This window comes from Manduca sexta, chromosome 24, assembly GCF_014839805.1.
Source record: "Manduca sexta isolate Smith_Timp_Sample1 chromosome 24, JHU_Msex_v1.0, whole genome shotgun sequence".
NCBI classification, from domain to species: Eukaryota; Metazoa; Arthropoda; class Insecta; order Lepidoptera; family Sphingidae; genus Manduca; species Manduca sexta.
The window spans coordinates 13,278,470-13,303,175 of NC_051138.1; the positions used below are offsets into that span (position 1 = coordinate 13,278,470).

At 35.4% G+C, this 24,706-nt stretch overlaps 1 protein-coding gene across 1 annotated transcript in view; it reads right to left on the reverse strand.

Moving 5' to 3' along the window:
* Nucleotides 1-24,706, reverse strand: part of LOC115450561 (ATP-binding cassette sub-family G member 1) — a 91,970-nt gene that overhangs the window by 17,034 nt on the left and 50,230 nt on the right. The window contains exons 2-4 of the mRNA XM_030178619.2: nucleotides 15,633-15,750; nucleotides 8,758-8,947; nucleotides 2,764-2,909 (exon numbers count right to left, since the gene is read on the reverse strand). Coding sequence (XP_030034479.1) covers nucleotides 2,764-2,909; nucleotides 8,758-8,947; nucleotides 15,633-15,750 — 454 coding nt within the window. The remainder of the gene's footprint in view (nucleotides 1-2,763; nucleotides 2,910-8,757; nucleotides 8,948-15,632; nucleotides 15,751-24,706) is intronic.

Here is a 24,706-nt window from a genome sequence, read left to right on the forward strand (position 1 = left end):
CTATTTCAATTTCGATATAGTATTGCAATCGTCATCTGTGTCGCAAAATATACTCAAGTGTAGAAATGTATTCCTTGTATCCTTTGTAAAGACGTCTGGATTTCTATATCCGTGACATTTGAAGGGAATGTATGAGACGGATAACCGGGAAATCCCGCATATACTTCCAGTTTATGTATTTGAAAAAAACGGATTACTTAGCGAGGCGGTTGCGTTCCTTTCCGGGCTGTATTGCCAATATTTGGCAAAATTGACTTCTGCCAGCAACCCGGCGACTAAACAAGGTGTTGCCAGGTTCTGTGTTCCGGTAAATAAAACATGAAAATATTTTAAATGGACATTCAAATGTCGTGGAAGTTAATACAATTTTTTTTCGTGTGATTATTTGTTTTAATATTTGCTAAAACGATTTTATTACACCAAATATCACAGAGGCATAATAGCATAACAAATTATTGTATTTAATTTTTAACAATGTAACGTAAGCAGTAGTTTAAGTATGAGTTTATCTTCTATTTAATATAATTCTTATTGCTGACTGACAAGGCATAGCCTTGATGAAATAGTATTCATAACTATCCCTTAAATTAAGTTCACTGAGATATAATTATTCAAATATTGTAAACGAAAAAAGTACACTGTAAAGATTATAAACAATGAAGACGCAGAAGAGGTACAATTAGCGGTCTTATCACTCGACGGAATCTTTTAAGCACAGCCATTTAATGGAATAAGAAAGATAACGAAGAAGGCTGTATAGTATTAAAAATATATGAATATATATGTATATTAACAACAATGATCGAAGGAAAATGCAGCCAATAAAAATAAATAAATAATATGAGACCATTGTGCGTATAAATGAAGGTTACACTCCGAGAATCTTCGGAACATAAGTAGTCTGGCAAGAAAACTTCGAAATTTGTTGGTAAACGCTCCGATTTTCTAAACACGCCTTGGGTTTACGTTCCATAAAATGTTATTGCAGGCCCTGGTGATTAAGCCAATTACTTCTCTTTGTGTTGATTTTGTTTACCTTTAAATTGAGGACCTTTGTCCATTTAAATTTACTTATACGAATGGATATCTCTTAAGTGAATTTTTATGACAGTGAGTGTGAAACGGGCCAAGTTTATAAGTTTGACATTATATTTTAGTATTGTTTCGGACTGTATGGGGACTGTATAAAAACAGTACCTTGACCATGAAGGCAGCAAAGTCTTTGGAATGTCGGGAGAGAATAATATGAAAAATTTTATTAAAATCTGTAAAATAGTTTTATTTCAATGAAAAAACAGTAGTTTCTTATTTGCGGAAAAATTAGATTTAAAATTCTTATGTTGGGCTAAATATGAAAATAAATCATGGTCGTTCATTTCTTTATCTTTTGGAGTTATTGGATTTTTTACTGAAAACAACATAGAATTGTGTTATATACAGGGTCATTTTGACATTGCATTACTAAATGAAACCACATACCTACTCGTCTTCACCTTTGCTGACATTGTGCCAAAAATCATCCATTAATAACGAATATTTTCACCAAAAATCCTGGTTTTAGTTTTCTGATTTTCTGATCATTTTGTAGTTTAATGAGAATATGTCGTGTGCGTGGGTGTATTTCTGACTGAAAGTATGATGTTGCCGCTGCAATAAATTCTCTTAGAGTAGTAATAGTGGCATTAGGCCGCGTAAAATTAAAATTACTGTTTACTAATATTTATTTTGTTTCGAAACTTACACTTTTCTATTTAAATCTATAGCTCAAGTAGATTATTGTAAAGTGTTATTTATATGTTATATAAATATGTGGTTTCTTTTAGTAACACGATGTCAAAATGACCCTGTATAATTTAATTTGTCTAGAATATATAAAATAGAACGTAGTAACAGTAAGCCTGCATATTATAAGTTTTTCTCTCAAATGACAATACCCTAATATTTATCTTGGGTAGCACAGATGTTCAGATTATAATTACAGCGATAATTCATCTGATCCCGGAGGACCCTCGGATCAGGCTGTTACATAATCCCGTGAATATTATTGGAACAATTAGGATTTTTACATAATAAGTCTGTATTGATTTTGAAGTGTTTCATCAATGAAAGTAGAGTTAATATAATTTTTTGCTTTAGGGTTTTCGTTATTAGAACGGCTATTACACTGAAGATTATATTAAGTAAGTACAGTTAAGTTAAGTCCTTGGCAAACAGATCCGCAGTCCAATTAAGAGTTGCTTTAAGTAAATTAACTGTCAATTTCATAATTAAAATAGAACCAAATATTAACTACAGCAAAGTGTCGTGTGTTTCGTGGAACGATTCGACATCATGTGCACGTAGACTTAAACGATCTCTTAATTATATAAGATTTATAGTCCGACCACAAAAATATAAAACCAGCTCTGGGTTTTAAACTTAATGTTGTCAGTTACAAGAAATTAATTTCATATTTACCGTCACATGGCAAGGTTTTTTTAATTTCCTAATCGGGATATATATTAGGTATACTTATGTGGTTTGTTCTTTATGTATCTCAAAGAGATTAGGCAACGTTTTCAATGTAAGCTTCCCATCGACTTGATCTTTTTCGACTTTTTCGCCAATTATCGTCATATTTCAATCAATTTACACAAAACATTAATGAACTATACATATTATATACCTTCCCCATGAATCATTCTGTGAATCGTTTTTGAGTTTTTCGCGTTCAGACAGACGCGGCAGGGGTATTTATTTTATAGTATGATAACAATTACTTACGTGGTTGGTTCGTCAAGGAATATTATCGGGGGGTTGTTGACAAGTTCCAAGGCGACAGACAGGCGCTTCGATTGACCACCTGACAGTCGCTCGGATCTCGTCTCTCTGTGCTCCCATAAACCCAGGGTCTGGAGGATCTCTTCTACCTGTTAAATAGAGAATATTATGATAATGATTTCTTATGTTTACGCGAATGTTAGACAATGAAATACAATTAGTTTGCGAATTTTATCGCGGTTTTCTTTTATTAAATTTTTCTCTGACGTTTCAAAGAGGGCGGATTCCGGTGCGAAAATTCTCAAAATAGTTGCAATATAATTTCAATGAGAGTAGTATTTATTTTTGAATAATAAGCGTATTAACAGCATTACGACTGTGCCAGACAGAAGGGACCTATTCCTGATTTTTTTTTGTGTTATGGTGAGGACCTGGATTTCATTACTAGGCTGGTACCTAACTGTTAATAAAGTAAGTGTTTCATTAATATATAAGTTTCTTGTAGGTGTTATCTGACTTTTATGGATACACAACTCACAAGCATCCTAAAGTACAGGTGCACTGGCTACTCCTCGCATACGACTTAGAAATTGAATTAAGATTCTTATATCTATATTAAAAGAATCGTAGCATAGGCCTTGTATTCATTCTTCGCGTCTTAGAATCACGTCTCTCAATATAAAGAAAACGTGATCTAATTTGATTTAAAAGCAACATCCCTTCCCTAACCTTATCAGTTCAAAGGCCCCCGTAGGCCAACCACTTATGGAAACACAACTCAAGGTAAGAGAACAAACATTATAATATATTAATATAAATATCTACATGAGATTAAACCACGCGTGTCGAATTGAGAACGTCTTTCTTCTTAAAGTCGGTTTAAACACAGGATATTCATGTTCATGTTGGGATACTAATAAATTTAAAAACAGATAAGTATTCGCGTCATCCTTATTTGTTATCACATCGAGGCCTCCATGGGTCCGCGATTTCGCAAGTCGACAAGTCGGACCATTTTAACCTTTTTCGACCTTTTAACCTCTTCCCATCCTGGGAACCACATTACCTTCCCAAGTTTCCAAACCTACGGTGCAAATGTAGCGGTTCCATAAAAATATATCACGTTGTACTAGTATTTGAACACAAAACCTTACGGTTCACAACCCATATATGCTAGGACTACACTAATGAGGCTTCAGATATAATTACAGATTTAGACTTCTCTCCTTGATCGCAATGGCAGACCAAATTAATTGAATCATTTGCTGGAATTCCTTTACGCATAAATTAAAGTTAGTATTGAGGTCAATAATTTTTTTTTATGTAGATAAGACGAGCAAGTAGATCGTTTGGACATAAAAGGCCCATACTCTTATTGTCCAAATGACTTTAATATTTGTGCTATTTAACAACTGTCCGATAAATTGTAGAGATATCACCCAAAATACGGAATTGCATTGCACTCGCCTTACTGACCGTACGTAACATATAAAGCAGCCTTTGCAGCGACCAGCGACAGCCTAGCATGGTATGGAACGGACTGCCGAGACGAATCTCCGCAGGTTAAAATTTCAAGAGCATACACCTCTGAGTTTTCTGAAATTGTGTATGTATTCTTTGTGAATTATCGCTTGCTTTAACAGTGAAGGGAAACATCGCGAGGAAATCTGAATACCTTCACTATAGAAATTTTGAGGGTGTGTAAAGTCTACCAATCCGCATCAAGTCAGCGTGGTAGACTAAGGCCTTAACGCTCTCAGTTTTAGAGGCCCGTGAAGGGCAGTAGGAAAATACAAATACAGGGTTGAACATATTTTTATATGAATGTAATTTAAGTTCAAAATTAGTCTATTAAAAAGACATACAATTATATGAGAGCGTGTTCAACCAAGGTAATTTGAACAACCATTGTTATTTGTAACAAACTTGTCCTTGACTGAAGTACTCCTTCACACAAACGCTCTTTATATATCTAAATTGCCAAATGTAATACTGGCTGCATATTAACAATAGGTATTTCGCTCGAAATTCGGGCAACCAAAACTCCATTTTACGCTCAGTTCATTATATACTTCCAACTTGTTATTGGTGCAACTGGCAAAGAGATTAAACTCAGAAATTTAACTTATTGTTCAAATTCAGAACCGTCGGATAACAAGTACAATGTGTTTTAAAACTAAATTTTAGTTTGCGGTGAAGCTGGTTATGTGGTTGGCAAAGTTAATTTTCTACAGACTTTTTAGGTCATCTGTGCCAACAATTCTTTATGACTCTAGAATATTTTCTTTTATAGCAGAGATTATTATAGCTTCTTTATATTGTAACTGAGATGATATATTTATTCAAGCCATCTGAAATTCTAATAACGCACTGTGCAGGTAGTGCCATTTGTTTATTTCCTTACTTTTGCACAAGAAATAAAAAAAAACTATAAATTTTAAAATTAAGTTTTTTGCGCTCACGTTTGATGGACATTTTAGCCAGGCCCATTTCTAGGCAATATGAGACTCACCATCTTATGTCGTAAAGCCATGAAAGCAAGGTAATATAATTTATTTATTAGGTGTTTCAGCAGACTTAACACCACGATTATAATTATTCAAATATTATAACTTATAGCTATAATGTAAGCCCAAGTTAGGTATACACAACATGTATATAATTGAATCTAAAAGAGACTATCTAATTCAGTACTCTGTAATTCAAAGTTCTTAATGTTGCTAATTTTTCTGAGTACACGTGTACTCCTTACAGGGTCTACTTACCTTCAGACTAGTGGCTTGCTGGTCTCATTATAGGAAGAATAAAACTTAGTATAAGTAGATAATGTTATTAATAAACGTAACGTGAATGATTATATTAATTATGTAATTTTAATAACGACAGTTTACAGCGTACTCGTTGACTTGTTATTGACAATTGTCGCAGCAAAATTATGGAAGTCAATTAAAGAAAATCGTTCGTACAAAGTCCATTGTGCTGTTGCAGGTATCCTCGGACATGTTTAAGGCTGATACTACATAATTATGTCTTAATGACACAGTATTAGACATGTTCACTTGTGATGTGCGGGTAGTGGTCATTCGTATTACGAGTTACGACTTTATTTTTTAATACAGGCAAGGCAAAGTAGCCACACCGGGCCTGATGGTAAGCGAGACTTCCATTGCCAGTCGACACAATTATGCCGGCCTGTTGAAACCGGGTTTACATAGGCTGACCTCGGATCAGAACACTTAATGTATAAAAATGTTAATTTAACTAATTCGAAATTTTATCTTTATACATATAAAGTTTTTGAATCGAATTGTGTTCATTCTGTTCTTAATTATTTTATGCAATTGGTGTCATAGGCTTTATGAGTCGTTCTAATTAAATAAATAAATTATGAGTGCCACAATGGCGAGTTCAAAGTCACGAAATGAATTGAGGACACATATAAACCGCCTAAAAAAGACAAAATAATATTTTTATCTTCACAAAGATGATGGTATGGACTCCTTTTTTGGGTTGTACGTCTCATGTTTACAAGAGGCAGATTCAGTGCGTTACCGAATGTCTATTGACTGTAAGAAGGAGTCTAAGAACTATTGAGTTCTAATACAATATCTATGTCTGCCACCCAGCAACAGTGAGTAGTCACTGTTGAGTTCCGGTTTAAACGATATTGTAGCCAGTTTAACTACTACACATAATAAGAAATTAGATCTTATGTCTTAGGATGGCGAGCGCAATGGAATATCAAACAATACTTTGTAATTCAAATTGTTAGATGGTGTTAGCGAATGACTGGTGGTAGGTCTCTCACATGTGAGAGTCAGCTTGGGTCGGTACCATCGCAATGTACATTTCTGTAGCCAAGAAACATTGTGTAGTGACAGTTCTGTTCTGGTTTGAAGGACCAATGTCCTTCAAACCAGAACATTAACTAGCCAGTGTAACTACTGGACTCATGTCCTTTTATTAAAACTTAATATCTCATGTCTCAGGAAAGCAAGCGCAGTGGAATACCAAACAATACTTTATAATTGAAGGTACCTATTGGATGGTATTTCTACTGTTTATGGGCGGTCGTATGGCTATTATCCGTGGACGATAAGCTTGTCTCGAAACGAGCAATAAAAAAATGTAAAGGACATAATATAATACCTAATTATAGAATATTATGAAAGTACCAGTGCAGAACCTGATTCATTGCCTGCCTAGCATAAGTTAAGTAATGATACTTCCTAACAAGGTTTCTTTTTAACAAGTCCTATCGCCTATTACGTCGTACTCCTCCAAAACTAACTTCACTAAAGTCAATAAACAAAACTGGTTTATAACAGCGAAACTTAATAAAATAGTATCAGAAAGTACCGCAGGGCCGGCGATGCACTTTCCGTAATGAGACTGCGGCCACCTAATGGGTAAGCCACTGGTAGCTGTTATCTCGTATTTAAGAGGGGAGAAAAGTGTAATATTGGTTGATTATGGGAGTCGGTAGGGTCTTTATACCAAACAGACGCTGAACATTGAAAACAATATAAGTTAGTTTAATTAGTTATGCATTTTTGGTCAATTGATATTTTGTAAATTATGGTATTTTGGCCCCTCTTTTTGAGTGCCCTTGAAATTGCACTTGTGATAAAGATCTTAAGATCCATTCGAAATAAATAGCATTTGAATAAAATACTCTGCAATATAAGCCAACATTTTCACTCGCATTCGGTATTGGAATAAAACATTTTATGTAAAGCCGAATTATTTCTATTGACTTTCGAAAATGTTCACGCATTGTCTACTCCATTTAAATTGGTTTGATAAGACGTCATTTTTCTAACTAATGCCGAGTGCCCACACTAGCAATATAATCTTCTTTATCGCCTTTGCGTTTCAGATTTGGAGGATTTCAACAAATACATTTTTTTTTTGGAAATCGTTTGTAAGTTTAGTAAAAGCTAGCTTTGCTTGTGGCTCTGATAAATAAAGATCGTACCTAGAGTAAAACTTAGGCATTATTCAATCATTTTGTAGCTTCTTATTAGTAAAAAATAGCGTCTAAAAAATTCTAGATATTATCTATTTTTTTTTTATACGTCAACGACAATTCGACCCCTCTGCACCTCACGGTAAGTGGAATGCGGTCTAATAAAATGTCAACTAACGATAGATGATTACCCCTCGGCAGTCGACACAATTATGCCGGCATGTTGGAATCGGATATCATAAGCTGATTCCGGAACGTGACATTTTTACGTGGGCCACTGTAGCGGGTTTTAACATTGTGTACGGTAGTCACTATCTGGGTAGATATAGAATTTATCCTACCTCTAATCTCTTTTTATTATATGTATTACAGAATACGTTAATAAATACATTATTTTAATTGATCACGTATACAAATTATCCAAATTTCGCTTGTAGGTATAGCTCACGCATCGCCTAAAAGCCACCCGCATCCCAATATTAAAAAGTGTGCACAATAGCCGCCATATTTTCTATAAATGTGAACTGTTTTTTCATTCGTTAATATTCCGCCCATTGTAACGTTCCGTGAGTTGGGAAAACATGGATTTTCTATTTTAGGACGATTGTGGAGACAGGCTCGTCACATTATAGGATGTAAATAAGTCGTACGAACTGTTGTAATACAACATCGGTGTACCGCTGATTGTTTTTAGAATAAAAATTGTGAGCTTATGATGAATAAATACTAGCGGGTGCTCGTGGCTCTGCTTCTGTACTTATATGTCATATATTCTGTGATTTACTGAGTAAAAAGCCTAATTATGTGAATCTAGAATATGAACTAGCTGCGTGTCAAATTCCATCAATAAATAGTAAAATTTATAAGAGACTATATAGTTTTTTTATTAGTTTCAAAGATTTTTTGATTTATCCGTCGAAAGAGGAACCATACCTATTCTTCGATAATACTATATTTGTTTTTTTTTTGTGTTCCTTACGATCATTATCGAACTGATACTTCGTAAGCATTGCTGTTACTGTACTTACAATCAACTCCTTCTCAGCCTTCCCCAGCTCCTTCCCGAGCTTGAGATCAGCGGCGATCCTCATGGACTCCAGCACCGTAAGCCTCGGCTGAAGAAGGTCGTCCTGCATTATGTACGAGCTGAGTTTCTTGAACACCCGCATGTCGCGAACATGCCCATTGACGGATATACGACCGGTTACTCCATTTGAACTGAAAATAAATTTTGCGTAAACTTGCTTGCGGTTTTAATTGTGTGAATTCCCTTTCCAACAAAGCAGTCTTCGATCCTGTGTTATTATTGTTTATGAGCGGTGAGACGCATTAGGGGAATGACATGTTCCTCTTGATGTACGTTATATTAAAAATAGGTAAATATATTTCTCTCGGACTTAATGATTTCTTATATTTACGCGAATGTTAGACATTGAAATTAAACTAATTTTTCGGATTCTATCGCGGTTTTTTGTTTTTTATTTTTCTCCCGACGTTTCGAAGACTTTGCAGCCTTCATGGTCACGGGGGGGACTGAGGTGTTGTTCATCCGCAAAGTCAAAGTTACAATATCTACCTACATTTTACAATTATACAACTTTTTTTAAATTTTTAGCTGTTGGTGGTCCGATCTACGCAGAATGAGCTCACAGTGTCTTGAAGTCTGGCAGCCGGTCTTTTGGGTTCCGATTTAATTAAATGTAGAACTGGATCCCAGGCTTGTGCAAGCTTCCAACCATCTTCCCTATTGAAATTAGGATGTTTTTTAATTTCAATAGCCTCGTGAATCATCCTGGGCAAGAATCGGTGTTCTTTGGCGAGGATTTGTGGCTTGTCTAGTCGCAGATAATGATTGGCGCCTCCTTCAGAGTGTTCAGCGACTGCAGACTTCGTCGAGCGTCGGTGTTTCACGTCAGCTATATGTTCTTTTACGCGGGTCCCTATATTTCTTTTGTTTGTCCGATATAAGAGAGGCCACAGTTGCAATCTATTTTGTATACTCCCGGTTCTTGTAGAGGTATATGACACTTGACAGGTGGTAAAAATTGACTAATCTTCTTAGGCGGCTTAAAATAAGTTTTTATGGAAGCACGCTTCAGGATGTAGCCAATCTTGTCGGTGACTCCTCTTACATATGGTAATACAACCGGAACACGTTCAACTGTGGCTGGTTTCACTCGGTTTCTGTGACGGCGGCGTGGAATTTGGAGCTTGTTGTCTCGCAGCACTTGCTTGACATGTTGCAGCTCAGCGGCCAGGTGTTTCTCGTCACAGATTCCTTGTGCTCTCTGAAACAAAGATTTGCCCACGGTAGCTAACTGTTTTGGATGGTGATGAGATTCACCGTTCAGATATTTATCAGTATGGGTCTGTTTCCGATGCACAGTATGACTTAAGGTCTGATTAGGATTACGGATGATTAAAACATCTAAGAAAGCAAGAGATTTATTCTGTTCTAACTCCATAGTAAATTGGATTTTATTGTTGATGGAGTTGAGGTGATTTAAAAATGCAGTTACTTTATCAGATGGTAAAATTGTGAAAGTATCGTCTACGTACCGTTTATAAAACCTTGGAGTGACCGGGGCTGTACTCAGGGCTGTCTCCTCGAAGTCTTCCATAAATATATCGGCGACTACCGGAGATACAGGGGAGCCCATCGCTACCCCCTCAACTTGTACATAGAACTGATTATTCCACAACATATAGCCAGATGTAAGGCAATGTTGGAGTAGTTCTGCATATTCTACAGGAATGTTATTCTCTGCCAACTTCTTAGATACAATTCTGATGCAATCTTGTACTGGTAAGCTCGTAAAGAGAGACTGGACATCAAAACTGACCATAGTTTCATTGTCAGCTAATTTTAGGTCTTTAATATCGCTGACAAATTGGTATGAATCCTTCACAGACGCTCTAGTGTTTCCTCTAAGTGGTGAAAGCACTTTTGCTACGTGCTGAGCCAATCTGTAGGTTGGTGTGTCGATCTGACTCACAATGGGACGTAGCGGAGCATTTAATTTGTGTATTTTCGGTAACCCATACAGTTTAGGCGGTTTTGCACACGAAGGAACGAGTAAGTTTACGTCAAGATTTAACTTATCGGAGTAATCTTTTATTAAAGAGCTAGTAGCCTTTAATACTTTGGTAGTCGGGTCTGTTTTGACTATTTTATAGGTACTTACATCCGATAAAAGTTGTTCCATTTTATTATTGTAGTCTGACGTATCCATTACTACTGTCGCATTTCCTTTATCTGCACGGAGAATGGTAAGGTCCTTCATCGATCGCAAGTTCTTTAAAGCGATATATTCGTGTTTTGGAAGATTTGGTTTCGGCACTTTCTTTTGACGCAAAATTGACGAAATGTCCTGGCGTATCGCCTCCGAATCTTCGTGTTTTAAGTTATTTTTGAAGAGACTATTCTCAACATTGCAAATAATGTCTTCATACGGTATCCTTCGTGGTGTAACAGCAAAATTTAAGCCTTTCGATAAAACCTGAATTGTGTTTTCGTCCAATGATTGTTTTGACAGATTTATTACTGCGCGTTGTCCATGGTTTGCGCGGGAGTGTATCTTATCTATGGTCGCGCGCGTTCCATTCCTACACTCGGTGTTTTTAAGATTATCAACAAATAATTTTGATTGTAATTTATTATATTTTATTATATGTTTGTTTTTGCATTCATTATATTTGGAAGTTTCGCGCTTATTTAAGGTCTCGATGCAATTTTTAAAAATCAAATGCTGACAACTCTGTCCTCAATTCATTGGATATAATCTCAACACAATTATTTATGTACTGGAGGTCGGATCGTGTTTCGTGTATGGTAGCTCGTAACAGTTTAGTACTCGCCTGGTTAAGAATTTTAGCGCTCCCTCGTATGTATTTCTTGGGTGATAGCTTGACACACGTAGGGATGAGATTGTGGTCACGACATCTCTTCAAGAAATTCAATGATGTGCAGAATCTTGCGCGCTTAGTTTTCAAATTCTCCAACCGGCGTATTTTGTTGGCAAGTTCCAGTCCGTACTGGTTTGCATAATGATTTCTTATATTTACGCGAATGTTAGACATTGAAATTAAACTAATTTTTCGGATTCTATCGCGGTTTTTGATATTATAATTTTCTCCCGACGTTTCGAAGACTTTGCAGCCTTCATGGTCACGGGGGGACTGAGGTGTTGTTCATCCGCAAAGTCAAAGTTACAATATCTACCTACATTTTACAATTATACAACTTTTTTTAAATTTTAGCTGTTGGTGGTCCGATCTACGCAGAATGAGCTCACAGTGTCTTGAAGTCTGGCAGCCGGTCTTTTGGGTTCCGATTTAATTAAATGTAGAACTGGATCCCAGGCTTGTGCAAGCTTCCAACCATCTTCCCTATTGAAATTAGGATGTTTTTTAATTTCAATAGCCTCGCGAATCATCCTGGGCAAGAATCGGTGTTCTTTGGCGAGGATTTGTGGCTTGTCTAGTCGCAGATAATGATTATTATAAAATTATGATAAAAAACCGCGATAGAATCCGAAAAATTAGTTTAATTTCAATGTCTCTCGGACTTGTTAATAACAACGAATGTAATGGAGATAATGATAGTGAATGACCTTATTTATTATATATAATTAATAAAAACAGTTCAACAATGTTCCTGGGCTGCAAAACGAAGTTGTGTCTTGTGATGAATAGTAGAATTTGTTTCCGATATGGCGATAAGCATGCACCTTATTAAATTTTGGGAGTTGGATCTACGACCTTTGCTTCCTCACCGCTTAACTCTTTCACACCTAGTTCATGCAGCCTAAGAATAGCTTATATATGTTTTTTTTTAGTAAAAATGGGGTACTACTATACAACAATATTACAATAAGTACCCACTTCTACAAGAATGCGGTTGTGTCTAATAACCTATTTGCGTAATATAATATAATTAACTCAAATGGATTCTATAATAAGTACCTGATTGAACGTAGTTATGACCCTGGCACACATTGTCAAGGTGTTTTGGATAACATGGTGTTTATAATGACATATAACGTTTGTTAATAATGTTTTAATGGTGTGGAATGAATTACCGAGATCGACGTGTGTTCTTATTGTACGCGTACTGTATATTGACTCCATAACACCTGGTGAAGTGCTCCACTTCTCTAAATTCTGCTAATAATATTTATATTCTCGATTTTGTACTTTAATATATTCAAATCCAAAGATTGAGCAAAAAACATCCGCCCCGCCAGCCCGTGTTTTGGATGATGATTGAGAGCCTTTTAAGCAATTCAGTGACGGACAGAGTGATGAACGGGAATATGCAAGTATATATGAATAATTTCTTTAATATTAAATTTTAGGTCATTTTGAAAATTTGAAGCTTCCACAATACACCTTTTTCACCTTGTCTATCGATGTTTGATAATGTTTCTTGTGGAATTTTGGGCAATGTGTATTGAAATTTAATAAGCAGTTTCTTTGTAATTATTTATTTCTACAAGGAAAACTTAGTACACACATCGTGCTACGGACCGTTCACCGGAGACAGGAGGAAACAAGAAGTGTTTACATAAGAAAAAAATAATGAATGTAGGGTTAGCATTTTAACAATGTTGATTGCAAATTATAAGTATGTGTTATTGAACAGGAGATGCCTGGAATCAACAGAGTGCAGGTGAAGTTTCTATTGTCGAGAGGTGATAACTCCTCGCATTCCCATTCGGCATACTAATGATAGCCTGAATGAACCCAATATACATAAGTTGATTCCAGATTTCTACCAACATACGTGGGACACTATGACTTTACATTTTAAGTACGTTGCTCACAATCCAGGCGGATACATTTTACCACCAGCATAAACGAGCAGGTTTCGAGGTTTTGCTAAAGTCAGAACTTTAGTATATTCATCTGTTTTAATCTCCAGGCAACTCCTTAAAGTTTATCCCTTTGTCTCAGGGACATGACACTGCTATTTATATATGTAGATCATTAGCAAACAGCGACGTTTGTAATTGCCAGTTATATCGATTGGCGTGTTAATTCGTGTAATTTCGGATCGTTGATAATCTGTATGTCTGAGAACAGTCGAGAAGCCGCCTGTAGTATATAATGTTTAATTAGTATCAGCATACGCTAGGACTAGCGTAAAAGTCTATATCAAATAGAGGTCATAGATTAGACTATTAAATATATTATTAGGAAATGACTAGTGGTAGGTCTCTCTAATTTGAGAGTCAGCCTGGGTAGGTACTATCGCAGTGTATATTTCTGCCGCCAAGCAACATTGTGTAGTGACTGTTGTGTTCTGGTTTGAAGGACATTGTATCCAGTGTAACTATTGGACTTATGTCCTATTATTAAAACTGAATATCTCATGTCTCAGGATAGCAAGCGCAGTGGAATACCAAACAATACTTTATACTAATTCAAGGTACCTATTGGATGGTATTTCTACTGTTTATGCGTGGTCGTATCGCTAACCATAAGGCGAATGGCAAGTTTGGCTCGTCATTCAAAGCAATAAAAAATATTTGATTTTGAAAACTGTAATAGTTTTAAGGCTAGATAAGTAGGTTTGGCTTCAGCCACGTGACAGTATTTTTCCAAAATAATTCTCAATCTGCATATTTTTAGAATAAAAGTAGTACATATTATCTAAATCAAGAATTGTAAAGTGCGTAAAATATTACAATTCAGAACCATGTATATTTTTATGTGTTTGAGTACTTTTAACAAACATCTAAACATCCTCACTAGTTTTAATATTTTTATTAGAAATAAATAATTGTCTTTTGCACTTAGGTAGGGTAGGACGGGGCTTAAAGGTCCGCGGGTAAAAAGGTCCACCACTAATATCTCAAAAACAAGTGACGTATCATTGTTGCTAATGACACAAGTGTAAAGATGCGGGCGCGGGGGGAGGAACGCGCTATCGCTGGCCGTCGGGCGACGTCGCTTGCGGGAGATACACGGTCGCGTGTCCAAATTTTGATGTAAGTATTTTTTTTCGTTTTGAATATTTTTGGTTTCAAGGACTGTTTTTAAGTTAACGATGCCTGGAAATAGTTTTTTATTATACGTTATTTAATTGTTTTTAAATGTTTATAGTCATTTTTAAGGTAGACTGAATGTTTTTTTTTGTATAACCTCTATAAATACACGCGGTTGGGGTAAAAAGGTCCGGTTGGACCTTTTTACCCCAACCGCGAATTATTTTTGTTTTATAAGAGTTTAAATATCTATGTTTAATATTCTAAAATTTTAAGTGCTGATTTGTTTAATTTTGTTCTTCATCTGAGACTGAATATTAATTAAAGTGTTAAGATAGTTAGAATTGATAAATAAGACTTTATATTTTCCAAAAATATATTGTTATTTGATTAAGACTGATTAAATTTAATTATACTTCAATGAAGAGATTATATTTTTTTTGTAATAATGATAACCTCATGTGTTATTTTTTGGTTTTATGGAAAAACAAATATACTTTTGATTTCCATTAAATTATATGTAGTTATTATTTCATTAAACCCTTTAAAATTAAGAACGAAATATTGGACCTTTTTGCCTCTTCGCTGTCCCTTTTTACCACTACTATGGGGCAAAAAGAGACAGATTACAATGTCTAGAAAAACAGTAAAAATATATATTTCTATAATGATTAATCAACCAAGAATTGAGCCAAACATAGTTCGATAATTGTTTGTTTCATATGTGTTGTTTGTTTTGTTGTAGTAGGTTTGATTTTCACAATGTAATTGCTAGAAGTGAAATTGGACCTTTTGGCCCTGCCCTACCCTACTTCCTGCATGAATGGTTTTTTAAACAAATGAACAAGCCCAACGACTTCTATATTTTTATAAGAATTCAGTCTCTATGCGTTATACAATAAGAAACTTCATACGTGTATCCAGCCAGAATGTTGAGCAGCGAGGACTTGCCGGCACCAGACGGGCCGAGTATACACGTCAACTCTCCAGAACGGAACTCTCCTGACACGTTGTGAAGTATTCTCTCTTCGCCTGGAAAGACGGAAACAATATAAAGTCTTATTTCTTTAAAGCACGTAGTTATCGCCCTTTTTATCCAGTAATATGGGATTCGCCGAGCGGTCATAGGTTTAAATACTCGTACCATGTCGGTTATTAGGTACTTTGCAAGTAATTTTTCTACCGGACTGTTTCCTTGTTTACGTGTTGATATCTTGTCCCATGTAGGGAGCTGGATGTAAAATCTAATCCCGTTGCTTTATGAAATATGTTCGAAAAAGTGTATTGTGCTGACTACAAGTTGATTGTTCCCTATAATTTCAGTCACGGCGTCCAGTCTCAACGGAGATCAACCGGGAGATATTATATTGCACAAGTGTGTATGTGTCTCTATTCCTTCACTCTCATAGTCCGATGAGACATCAATCCGACATGACCGTAGAGAGACCAGGCGCAGGACCAACGGCTTTACATGCTTTCCGAGGCACATTGGTTTCACACCACCAACATCCTGACTCTGAGCAGCGACTGAGTAATACAATTACGCCGCCGACTAATTCAAAAATTAAATTAGCAAAGGGACCAAGGCAAGTGGAAGCAGTGGCTTGACAATCGAATGTAAAACTAACAGTCTCCTTAATGTGAAGGAAGAAGTCGCTAAAACAATGGTCTCTACAATGAAATGTCTAGGACACCTTCGATCGTCTAGATACTATTGCACTTTTTTGTGTTTGGCGTATTAATTTCAACAAACGTAAAGTTCAAGCGGTTCCTCCAGTAAAAAGGCATATTATTTTTTTAAAATTTAAAATATACTTAGAAAAAAAATATATTTGTTAACCTTCCTTTAGTTATTTAAATTCTTTATAATGATGATATTGTTTCATTAATTACGTAATGAAAATGCAACTTAAATTGTATCCGTGCATCTCTCCTAAAATACAAATCACATTTATTTGCTATCAACTATAATTATAATTGAAAATTGAATATGATTTTTTTTTGTTTATTTTTTTTTAAAGACGTAAAATTCATTGTTTAAAGAAATTATCACATTTAAAGAAATTGTTTACAAAAAAAAGCAAGGTTATCCGATAATATAATCCAACTTTACCCTACATCTAGGCAATTCTTGTGCGCTCGGTCTTCAGAATGTACGCCCATGCGGGGAACATTATGCCGCGACTCTAAGCACATAGTGTAATGTGTATACCTTTTGGTTGCCAAATACACATTGAGCCCTATAAGGGTTCGCGAACATCTCCCTCCATCTCCGTTCCAACCATCCTAACAAAGCTCCTCCTCCTTCCTCTTCTCTTCCTGCCCTCTATCGCCTCCCTTCTTCCTCCCGGGGTCCGTGACCGAATAGCTGTAGGTGGCCAGCGTACTGTCCGCTGGCACCGTCAGCGACGACCGCGACAGTATAAAAAAAAATTAAAATGCATCTTTATTAAGGCATTAGCCCGATAATCTCACTGCACCCCCACTTCTACTGACAACAATATTTTAAATGCTGATGACACAGAAGAATCTATTTTTGTATAAGCGTATTTTTGTTTGCTACAGTTGTTAGTTAGAGATTTACTTAATTTTATACTGCATCCACAATTGCTCTGATAGGGATTGATTCAAGAGGTCAAGCCGAAGATTATCAATAATAACCTGATAATAGATTGCTCATCTTTAACTTTATAAATAAAAGGGAATCTACAGAATCTTTATTCCAATAACAATTTGTAAAAAATTGACATAATTTTTTACCGCTTTCGAAGGCTCAGGTGTTCCCATGTCGTGTAGGTAAGCCATAAAATGTAACTTGGTTACTAAAAAGACTTGGGAATTTTTGGTATAAATATTTATAAGCTATGCATAAGAAATTTGTTTATGGTCATTGGCTGATGCGAGTTAAAAAAATGTTTATTATGGAAGTAACAATAGACATTTATTTTTTAATACGGGTAGGATACATTGACTTGGCTGGAAGTGGAGTGGGGTTTAAATAGAATGTCGACTGACGAGAAATGATTACCCCTCAGCAGTCGACACAATTATGCCGGCCAGTTAATTAATCTCTCTGAGAGTGTGGGTAGGTACCACCGCTTCGTCTAGGTATTTATTGCCGTTTAAGAGTAAAAATATCTGTTGTAGCATTGTTTTGTGATAACTAGCATACATAGTACACCACGACTGTATTTGTGACGGAGTAGTCAGGGGTGCAACCAGGGCACCCTAGGGACGGAACACTCATGGTGAAATAGGGTGTATTATGTCCTTATAATAGGAAGTAAGCCTATCGCGCTATCGGGCACAAACTTCAGACTGTGTACTGTTACTAGAAAAAATCCAATATCACTTTGCTCGAATGGGACTCGACTTCAAACAGTACCGGGTTTCGCTATACTTACACTGAAATTCAAAATCTTAGGACGGTACGAATAAATACATTAAGCCTTTGAAAAATTCAAGAAGACATATTTTAATGTACTGAACTATTTATTAAACAAAGCTTAAGTCCTCATTTAAGAGATTGTTGAGCACAGTCGGCGTTGTTAAAGAAACAAAACTCAGCTGTAAAAATCAGTCACTTCTTGTTACTTGATACATCATTTAAGCTGACGTTTATGGGTTTATTAAAAAGCGACTATCTTAAGGTACTATACTTAACTTTACAGCGTCTCAGCTGATATCGCACTCAAGAGCGGAACTGAGATGCATCGATTAATACAGCTCTTAGGTTGTCATGCTAATGTTTAAGGACAGTAGCAGAACCTACCATGAGCGAGTAAAAAACAAATCTAGCAATAAGAATATAGCTTTACGTATTAATTTTATTTTTTACTGAAATCAAGTATTTTTCTAGACATATAGACAGAGGGATATACTACAATGCTTAATTTTTAAACCATTATCAAACCGCACAAATATTCTCATGTATGAAAGGGAAAGCTGAATACAGATACGTCGTGTAATCTTTAGTACAAGGTGGACTGAGTGTCAGGATCATATCCACTCGTCTGACAACGTTCACTCACATCCTGGCCATTATTCCGACGTTTTATTGTTCACTTATGAAAATTGTGCATTGTATAATGACATATATAATAATATTATTTTAATATTTATCCTGTTTGATTTTTCTCACGCTCTTGTGTGAGAGCCCTGTACTGGAATCAAAATATAAAGTTTTCATAATATAAAGTGTTTTGCAGGTGTCATTATTTCATTATATTAAACTAGCTGACCCGACAGACGTCCCGTCTTAATTATGAATTTGAAGCGCGCATTCTGTCAATCGCTGACAGCTATTTCAAACAATTGACAGTTATATAAAATTAATATTTTCGTTAAGTTTTCTTAAATTTCTAATTATCCGCGCAATTTTTTGAATTTTTTCTTTCATAAGAACCTTCTCCTGACAATAAAAAACACAACAAAAAAAATAGTGAAATCGGTCCGGCCGTTTACGCGTGATGGCGTGACCAAGGGAAATAATTATTTTTTTATATATATAGATGTTTTAGACACAGTCGATCTACGTGGCAATTACAACCTCTTGGATTTCCTGCGTTTACCTTCAACATCTAAATACCTAATATCCTAGCAAATATTCGTATTTAACGTCGGGAAAATAAGGTTTAAAGAATTTTATTCTCATAAAAACTTACAGTTCACTTACAATGAGATATAAATAAATATTTTACAAATTTAATAAATTTTAAATCCAGGCTGCTGGATAAGCAATCTATAGCTAAAGCATACATACAAATTTTTTTAGTTTATTTTTAAAAAGTATTATATTATTACATTCCTTTAATTCGTTAGGTAAGCTATTATACAACTGTACTCCTTCAAATAATATTGTTTTCTTTCCGTAATTAGTTCGGGCATTAGTAAGTTGAAGTTTGTGTTTGTTTCTTAAATTATGTTTATGAAGTTTAGTTATAAAGTTGATATTAGATTGTATAGATTTTGTGTTTATGTTTTTAATAAGGATGCAAGTGTAATATGTATAAAGTTGTTTTAGATTTAATATTTTTGTTTTTTCATATAATTGTGCTGTTGGTGCATGATAGTGATAGTTGTATAATATTTTAATTATTTTATTTTGAGTTCTTTGCAGGACGCTAAGGTTGGTAACAGCCGCCGAACCCCAAATTTCAATGAGATATTCCAAATGTGATTTGATTAATGAATTGTATATAACGGGCCGGACTTTATTGGGAATACAGCGTGATGACTTATACAAAGCTCCTAATATTGAGATAAGTTTTGTTCTAACATGATCAATATGCACTTTCCATGTCAATTTTTCGTCAAGCCATAAGCCGAGATATTTTTCTTGATTGGAACGTCGTAGCATGTCGTTATTCATAGTGAGAGGTGTAAAATCCGGTATGGTTTTATTTTTTGCGGCAAAAATCATGAATGATGTTTTGGCCGTATTAACTGTAAGTAAATTGTATTTAAGCCATTCGTTGAGCAAATTTAGGTCCCTTTGCGCATCCGATATCATATCATGGATAGAATTATCAAAATAAAAAAGGCATGTGTCATCTGCATATAGTGTAAGATGCCCAGTCAGTCCAATGTTGCTAATGTTATTTATATATATTAGAAATAATAATGGACCAACGATAGACCCTTGGGGAATGCCATAGGTTATGTCCTGGGTGGAACTAATAAAATTATTAATTTTTACAACTTGCTGCCTGTTTCTCAAGTATGATGTAAAAATATCAAGGGCAGTGTCACAAACGCCTATATTATTCAATTTTTCTATTAGCTTTTTGTGGCTTACAGTGTCGAAGGCTTTTTTTAAGTCTATAAAAATGCCTAGGGCTAAATTTTTTTTATCAATGTGGGTCTTTATTTTGGTAATTAAATCAATCGCAGCCGTGAGAGTACTCGATTTCTGACGGAAACCGTATTGCTGGTTTATCAGAATTTTTTTGTCCACTAGATAATTGTTTAAGCGATCATATAAAATACGTTCAAATATTTTTGACAATACAGGTAAGACTGATATTGGACGGTAATTATTAGGGTCCAATTTACAACCGGATTTATAAATTGGACTCACTTTAGCGACCTTTAGTGTATCGGGAAAGACACCACGTGCCAAGCAATTATTAATACAATTAGTTAACCTATCTACGATTATGGGTTTCAAACATTTTATTGCTTTAGTGCTAATGCCATCTAAGCCAGTACTAGTGTTACTATCTAAATTATCTATAATTTTTGATACTTCTTTTGCACTACATTGTGAGAGTTCTTTGAGAGTGTTATTATACGCCGAAATATTTTCGTGCAATATTAGTGTACTATCACTATTAATATGATATAAATTGGGAATTTTATTGGCCAGTTCCAGACCAACAGCCGAGAAAAAGTTATTAAGCGTATTGCAAATGGCAGTGCCATCCGTAATAAGTCCAGAATCCGTCATATTCGTAGTAGTCGTTTCCCGGGTACTGTACATTCTATTTATATTATTCACTAATTTGTAACCTGCTTCCTGAATGCTATTTAAATATTGCATCACGTGACTCTCCGTACTGAGAAGGTCGATGTTAAAATCGCCGAACGCAATTGCCCTTTCCCTTTGTTCCAGTTGTGGGATGTATTTATCCAAAAAATTCTTTACATTCGTTTCTCCAGGTTTGTACACAGCTCCGATGTTGAGTGACAGTTTATCTATGTGAATCCACAAATAATGATTATGATTGTCGAGCAGTTCTTCTGTAACTTCATATTGAATGCTACTGTGTACATAAATGGATACACCACCTCCTTTGCTATTTTGTCTATAATTATAGATGTGCATATAGTTTGGTAAATTATACATTTTCGCATCATTTTCTGATGTAATCCAAGTCTCGGTAAATATACATATATGAATAGTCTTCGGTATCGCTTTAATAATACATTTTATTTCGTCTAATTTTCCTGCCTTACGAATACTACGCAGATTAGCATAGAAGAATCTTAGTGACGACGGACTTAGAGGAATATCTTCATATTTTTTTATTATGTGGTGATTTAAATCTTGATTATTTACTGTATTTGTTGCATTTGGTGTTGAATTATTTATTAGTTTTTTTGGTTCGTGTTGTTTACAGTAATAACAGGTATACCTTTAATATATTTAATGATCAAGTTTTTCTCTCCTGCCTTTGTTCTATTATTTAATTCTTCTTTAAGAGACTGCATATATTGCCTTTGTGTTGGAGTTACATCAGAGTAGATTTTAATATTCGTAGGTAATTTCGTCTTATTCCGTAGAATATGTTTAGCAATATTAATATCACCAAAACATACCTTTAAGGCGCGGTTCTTGTTGGGAGTATACTTTCCCAAACGCATAGTTTTAATTGGCTTAGGACAATCTTCATATAATAGTGACAGTATTTTAATAATTTCAGTTTCGTCATGATGGCGTCTAGAATTAAAGTTTTTGTCCATCTTTTCCAATATACCCACAATCACTACATTTTTTTCGCGACCGCATCGATCTTTTAACTCCTGGATGAGGTTTTCTTGGACAAGCGGAAGCGGTGTTGACGTTGTACTCTCGGCGAGTTTATAGTTTTTAATTTGCATTATTTCATTTTCTATAACTCTGAACTTATCCTTAGTTTTAGTGTCGTTTAATTTTATGTTTTCTATTTCTTTATTTATCTGTTCTAGTTGTTGTGTAAAATTTTCGGTGGTTGATTTTATTGCCTTGATTTCATTTTTAATCTCACATATTTCATCGCGCAAATGTGATAAGTTTTCATTTTGAGATTTACCAAACTCTTCTAATAAATTCATCATATCTTTACGGAAGTTATCAAAATCTTGTTTAAAGTCATGTGTTTCAGTACGTTGCTTGCGTTTTCTTAAATTTTTATGTAAGTAGTCATCATCGCCATAAGTAGGTAGCTTAGAAAAACATCCGTTGGCATTCTCGCTATCGCTTGTCAGTTTAGCGCCGGGCGGCGTCCTCTTTAGGCTCATTACTATGGATTGTATTGTAAATTGCCACTACTCGTACTGGTGCGAGCGAAACAAAAAATAGCAACGCTTCTCTTCACACTTGAGGTTTGCGGGGGGCTGCTAGCTGCGTAGGCGCCGGTCGCAGAAACATAGGGTCTTGAGTAACAATAATTTGTTGTTCCGGAATAAACTTTGTAACAGTGAGCACAAGATTAAATATTGCGTGCAGGATTTTTGTAAAAGTAATTATAAATTATCCCGATAACGCTTAACACGTCTGTATCCAACAAGCGCCGGACTCCGGACTCATAAAATATTAGAATAAAAAAATACCGCGATAAAATCCGCAAAACAGTTTTATAATGATTTATTATTGCAGTTTTATTTCAGTGTTATAAACCTGGAAGTAGTAGTATTTTTATATCTACCTGCGACTTTCTCATAGTTAAACGGCTAAGCCAATTTCGATAAAATCGAAGTGAAAATAACGGTGTATAATATATTATTTTAATCGAATAACTATTTTGAATATTTGTTCTCTAGCGGACCTTGGACGATAAATTTAAACATAACCTGTGAACTATTGCGGAAGTGTATAGGTAGTGAATACAAGTAAATTCTTTAAACAATTACGCAACACGTTTAAACAGATAATGGGGTATTTACGAGCGAGCTAATATTAAAGTGTGCTGCAATTATTTCAACCATTTAAATGCCTCTGATTACACACTTCGTTATTAGTCATGCTAATTATTATTCGCGGCTTCGCTTGAGAAAAAATATTCTTTTGAATAATTCTAGTTAATCGTTGATACGACCCCTTATTCATAAACGTTATTAACTCAAGAGTATTGCTGTGATAACATGTCTGTTTCTCAGTGCTGTCGGCATGGCAGCCATCGCAGTGCGTAGACATAGGGCCGTTGTGATTGGCTAATATTGAGATACAACTTGAATCTAGTTGGCTGTCAGATAAACACAGTTGAACAAACAGCAAGCTGTAAGATAAACAAAGCTGAGAAACAAACTTATTATCACAGCAATGCTCCGTTCTTAGATAAATAACGTTTATGAATAAGGGGGTTAGTATGTAAGTAGAGTTAAAGTTGTTGCGTTGTTTTGTTTCTTATTTATATGTCGGTAAAGGAAAAGGTACGAAAGGTAGGAAAGGTTACGGTGAAGGAAAACATCGTGAGGAAACCTGCATACCTGAGAAGTTCTCTATAGGAATTTCGAGGGTGTGTGAAGTCTACCAATCCGCACTAGGCCAGCGTGGTGGACTAAGGCCTAATCCCTCTCAGTAGTAGAGGAGGCCCGTGCTCAGCAGTGGGCAAGTATATAATACAGGGCTGATATTATTATTATTATTATTATGCCGGTAAAGTGACCCTACTACACCTTGTGGTAAATAGGGTCGAGGCCAATAGATGTCGACTGACGAGCGATGCTTACCCCTCGGCACTCGACACCTTTATGCCAGCTTGTTGGAACTGGATATATACAGGATGATCTGGGAACGCGACACACTTATGGCCACTATGGCGGATTTTAATACGGTAATCGCTATCTGGGCGGATATAAAATATATCCAGTGCTTTATAAAGATCTAGATTAAATATCCATATCTAAGTATGTTTAGGGTTCTGTGCCCCATAAAGAAGGCCTTCAGATCACTTTGCTGTTTGTCGGTCATGGTCCCCAAGAATGCGTATAGGTTGATATTTAATTTTTATAAAAATCAACTTGTAAGTCAACGATATCAAAAGATATGACTGCTTATGAATTAATTTGAACTTATATACTTATATAAGTTTATCAAGTTTCAATTTATTTATACACCATACCTATTGTACCATAACTTTGTACGGAGCCCTCGGTGAGCGAGTCCAACTCGCACTTGTCGAATTTTATTTGTATCATTCTGTAATAAAAGCTGTTATTTTTGTCTTCATTACTAGAACAATCGTGCCCATCTTATTTTACTGCGGGCACGTTTAAGTGACGTCAC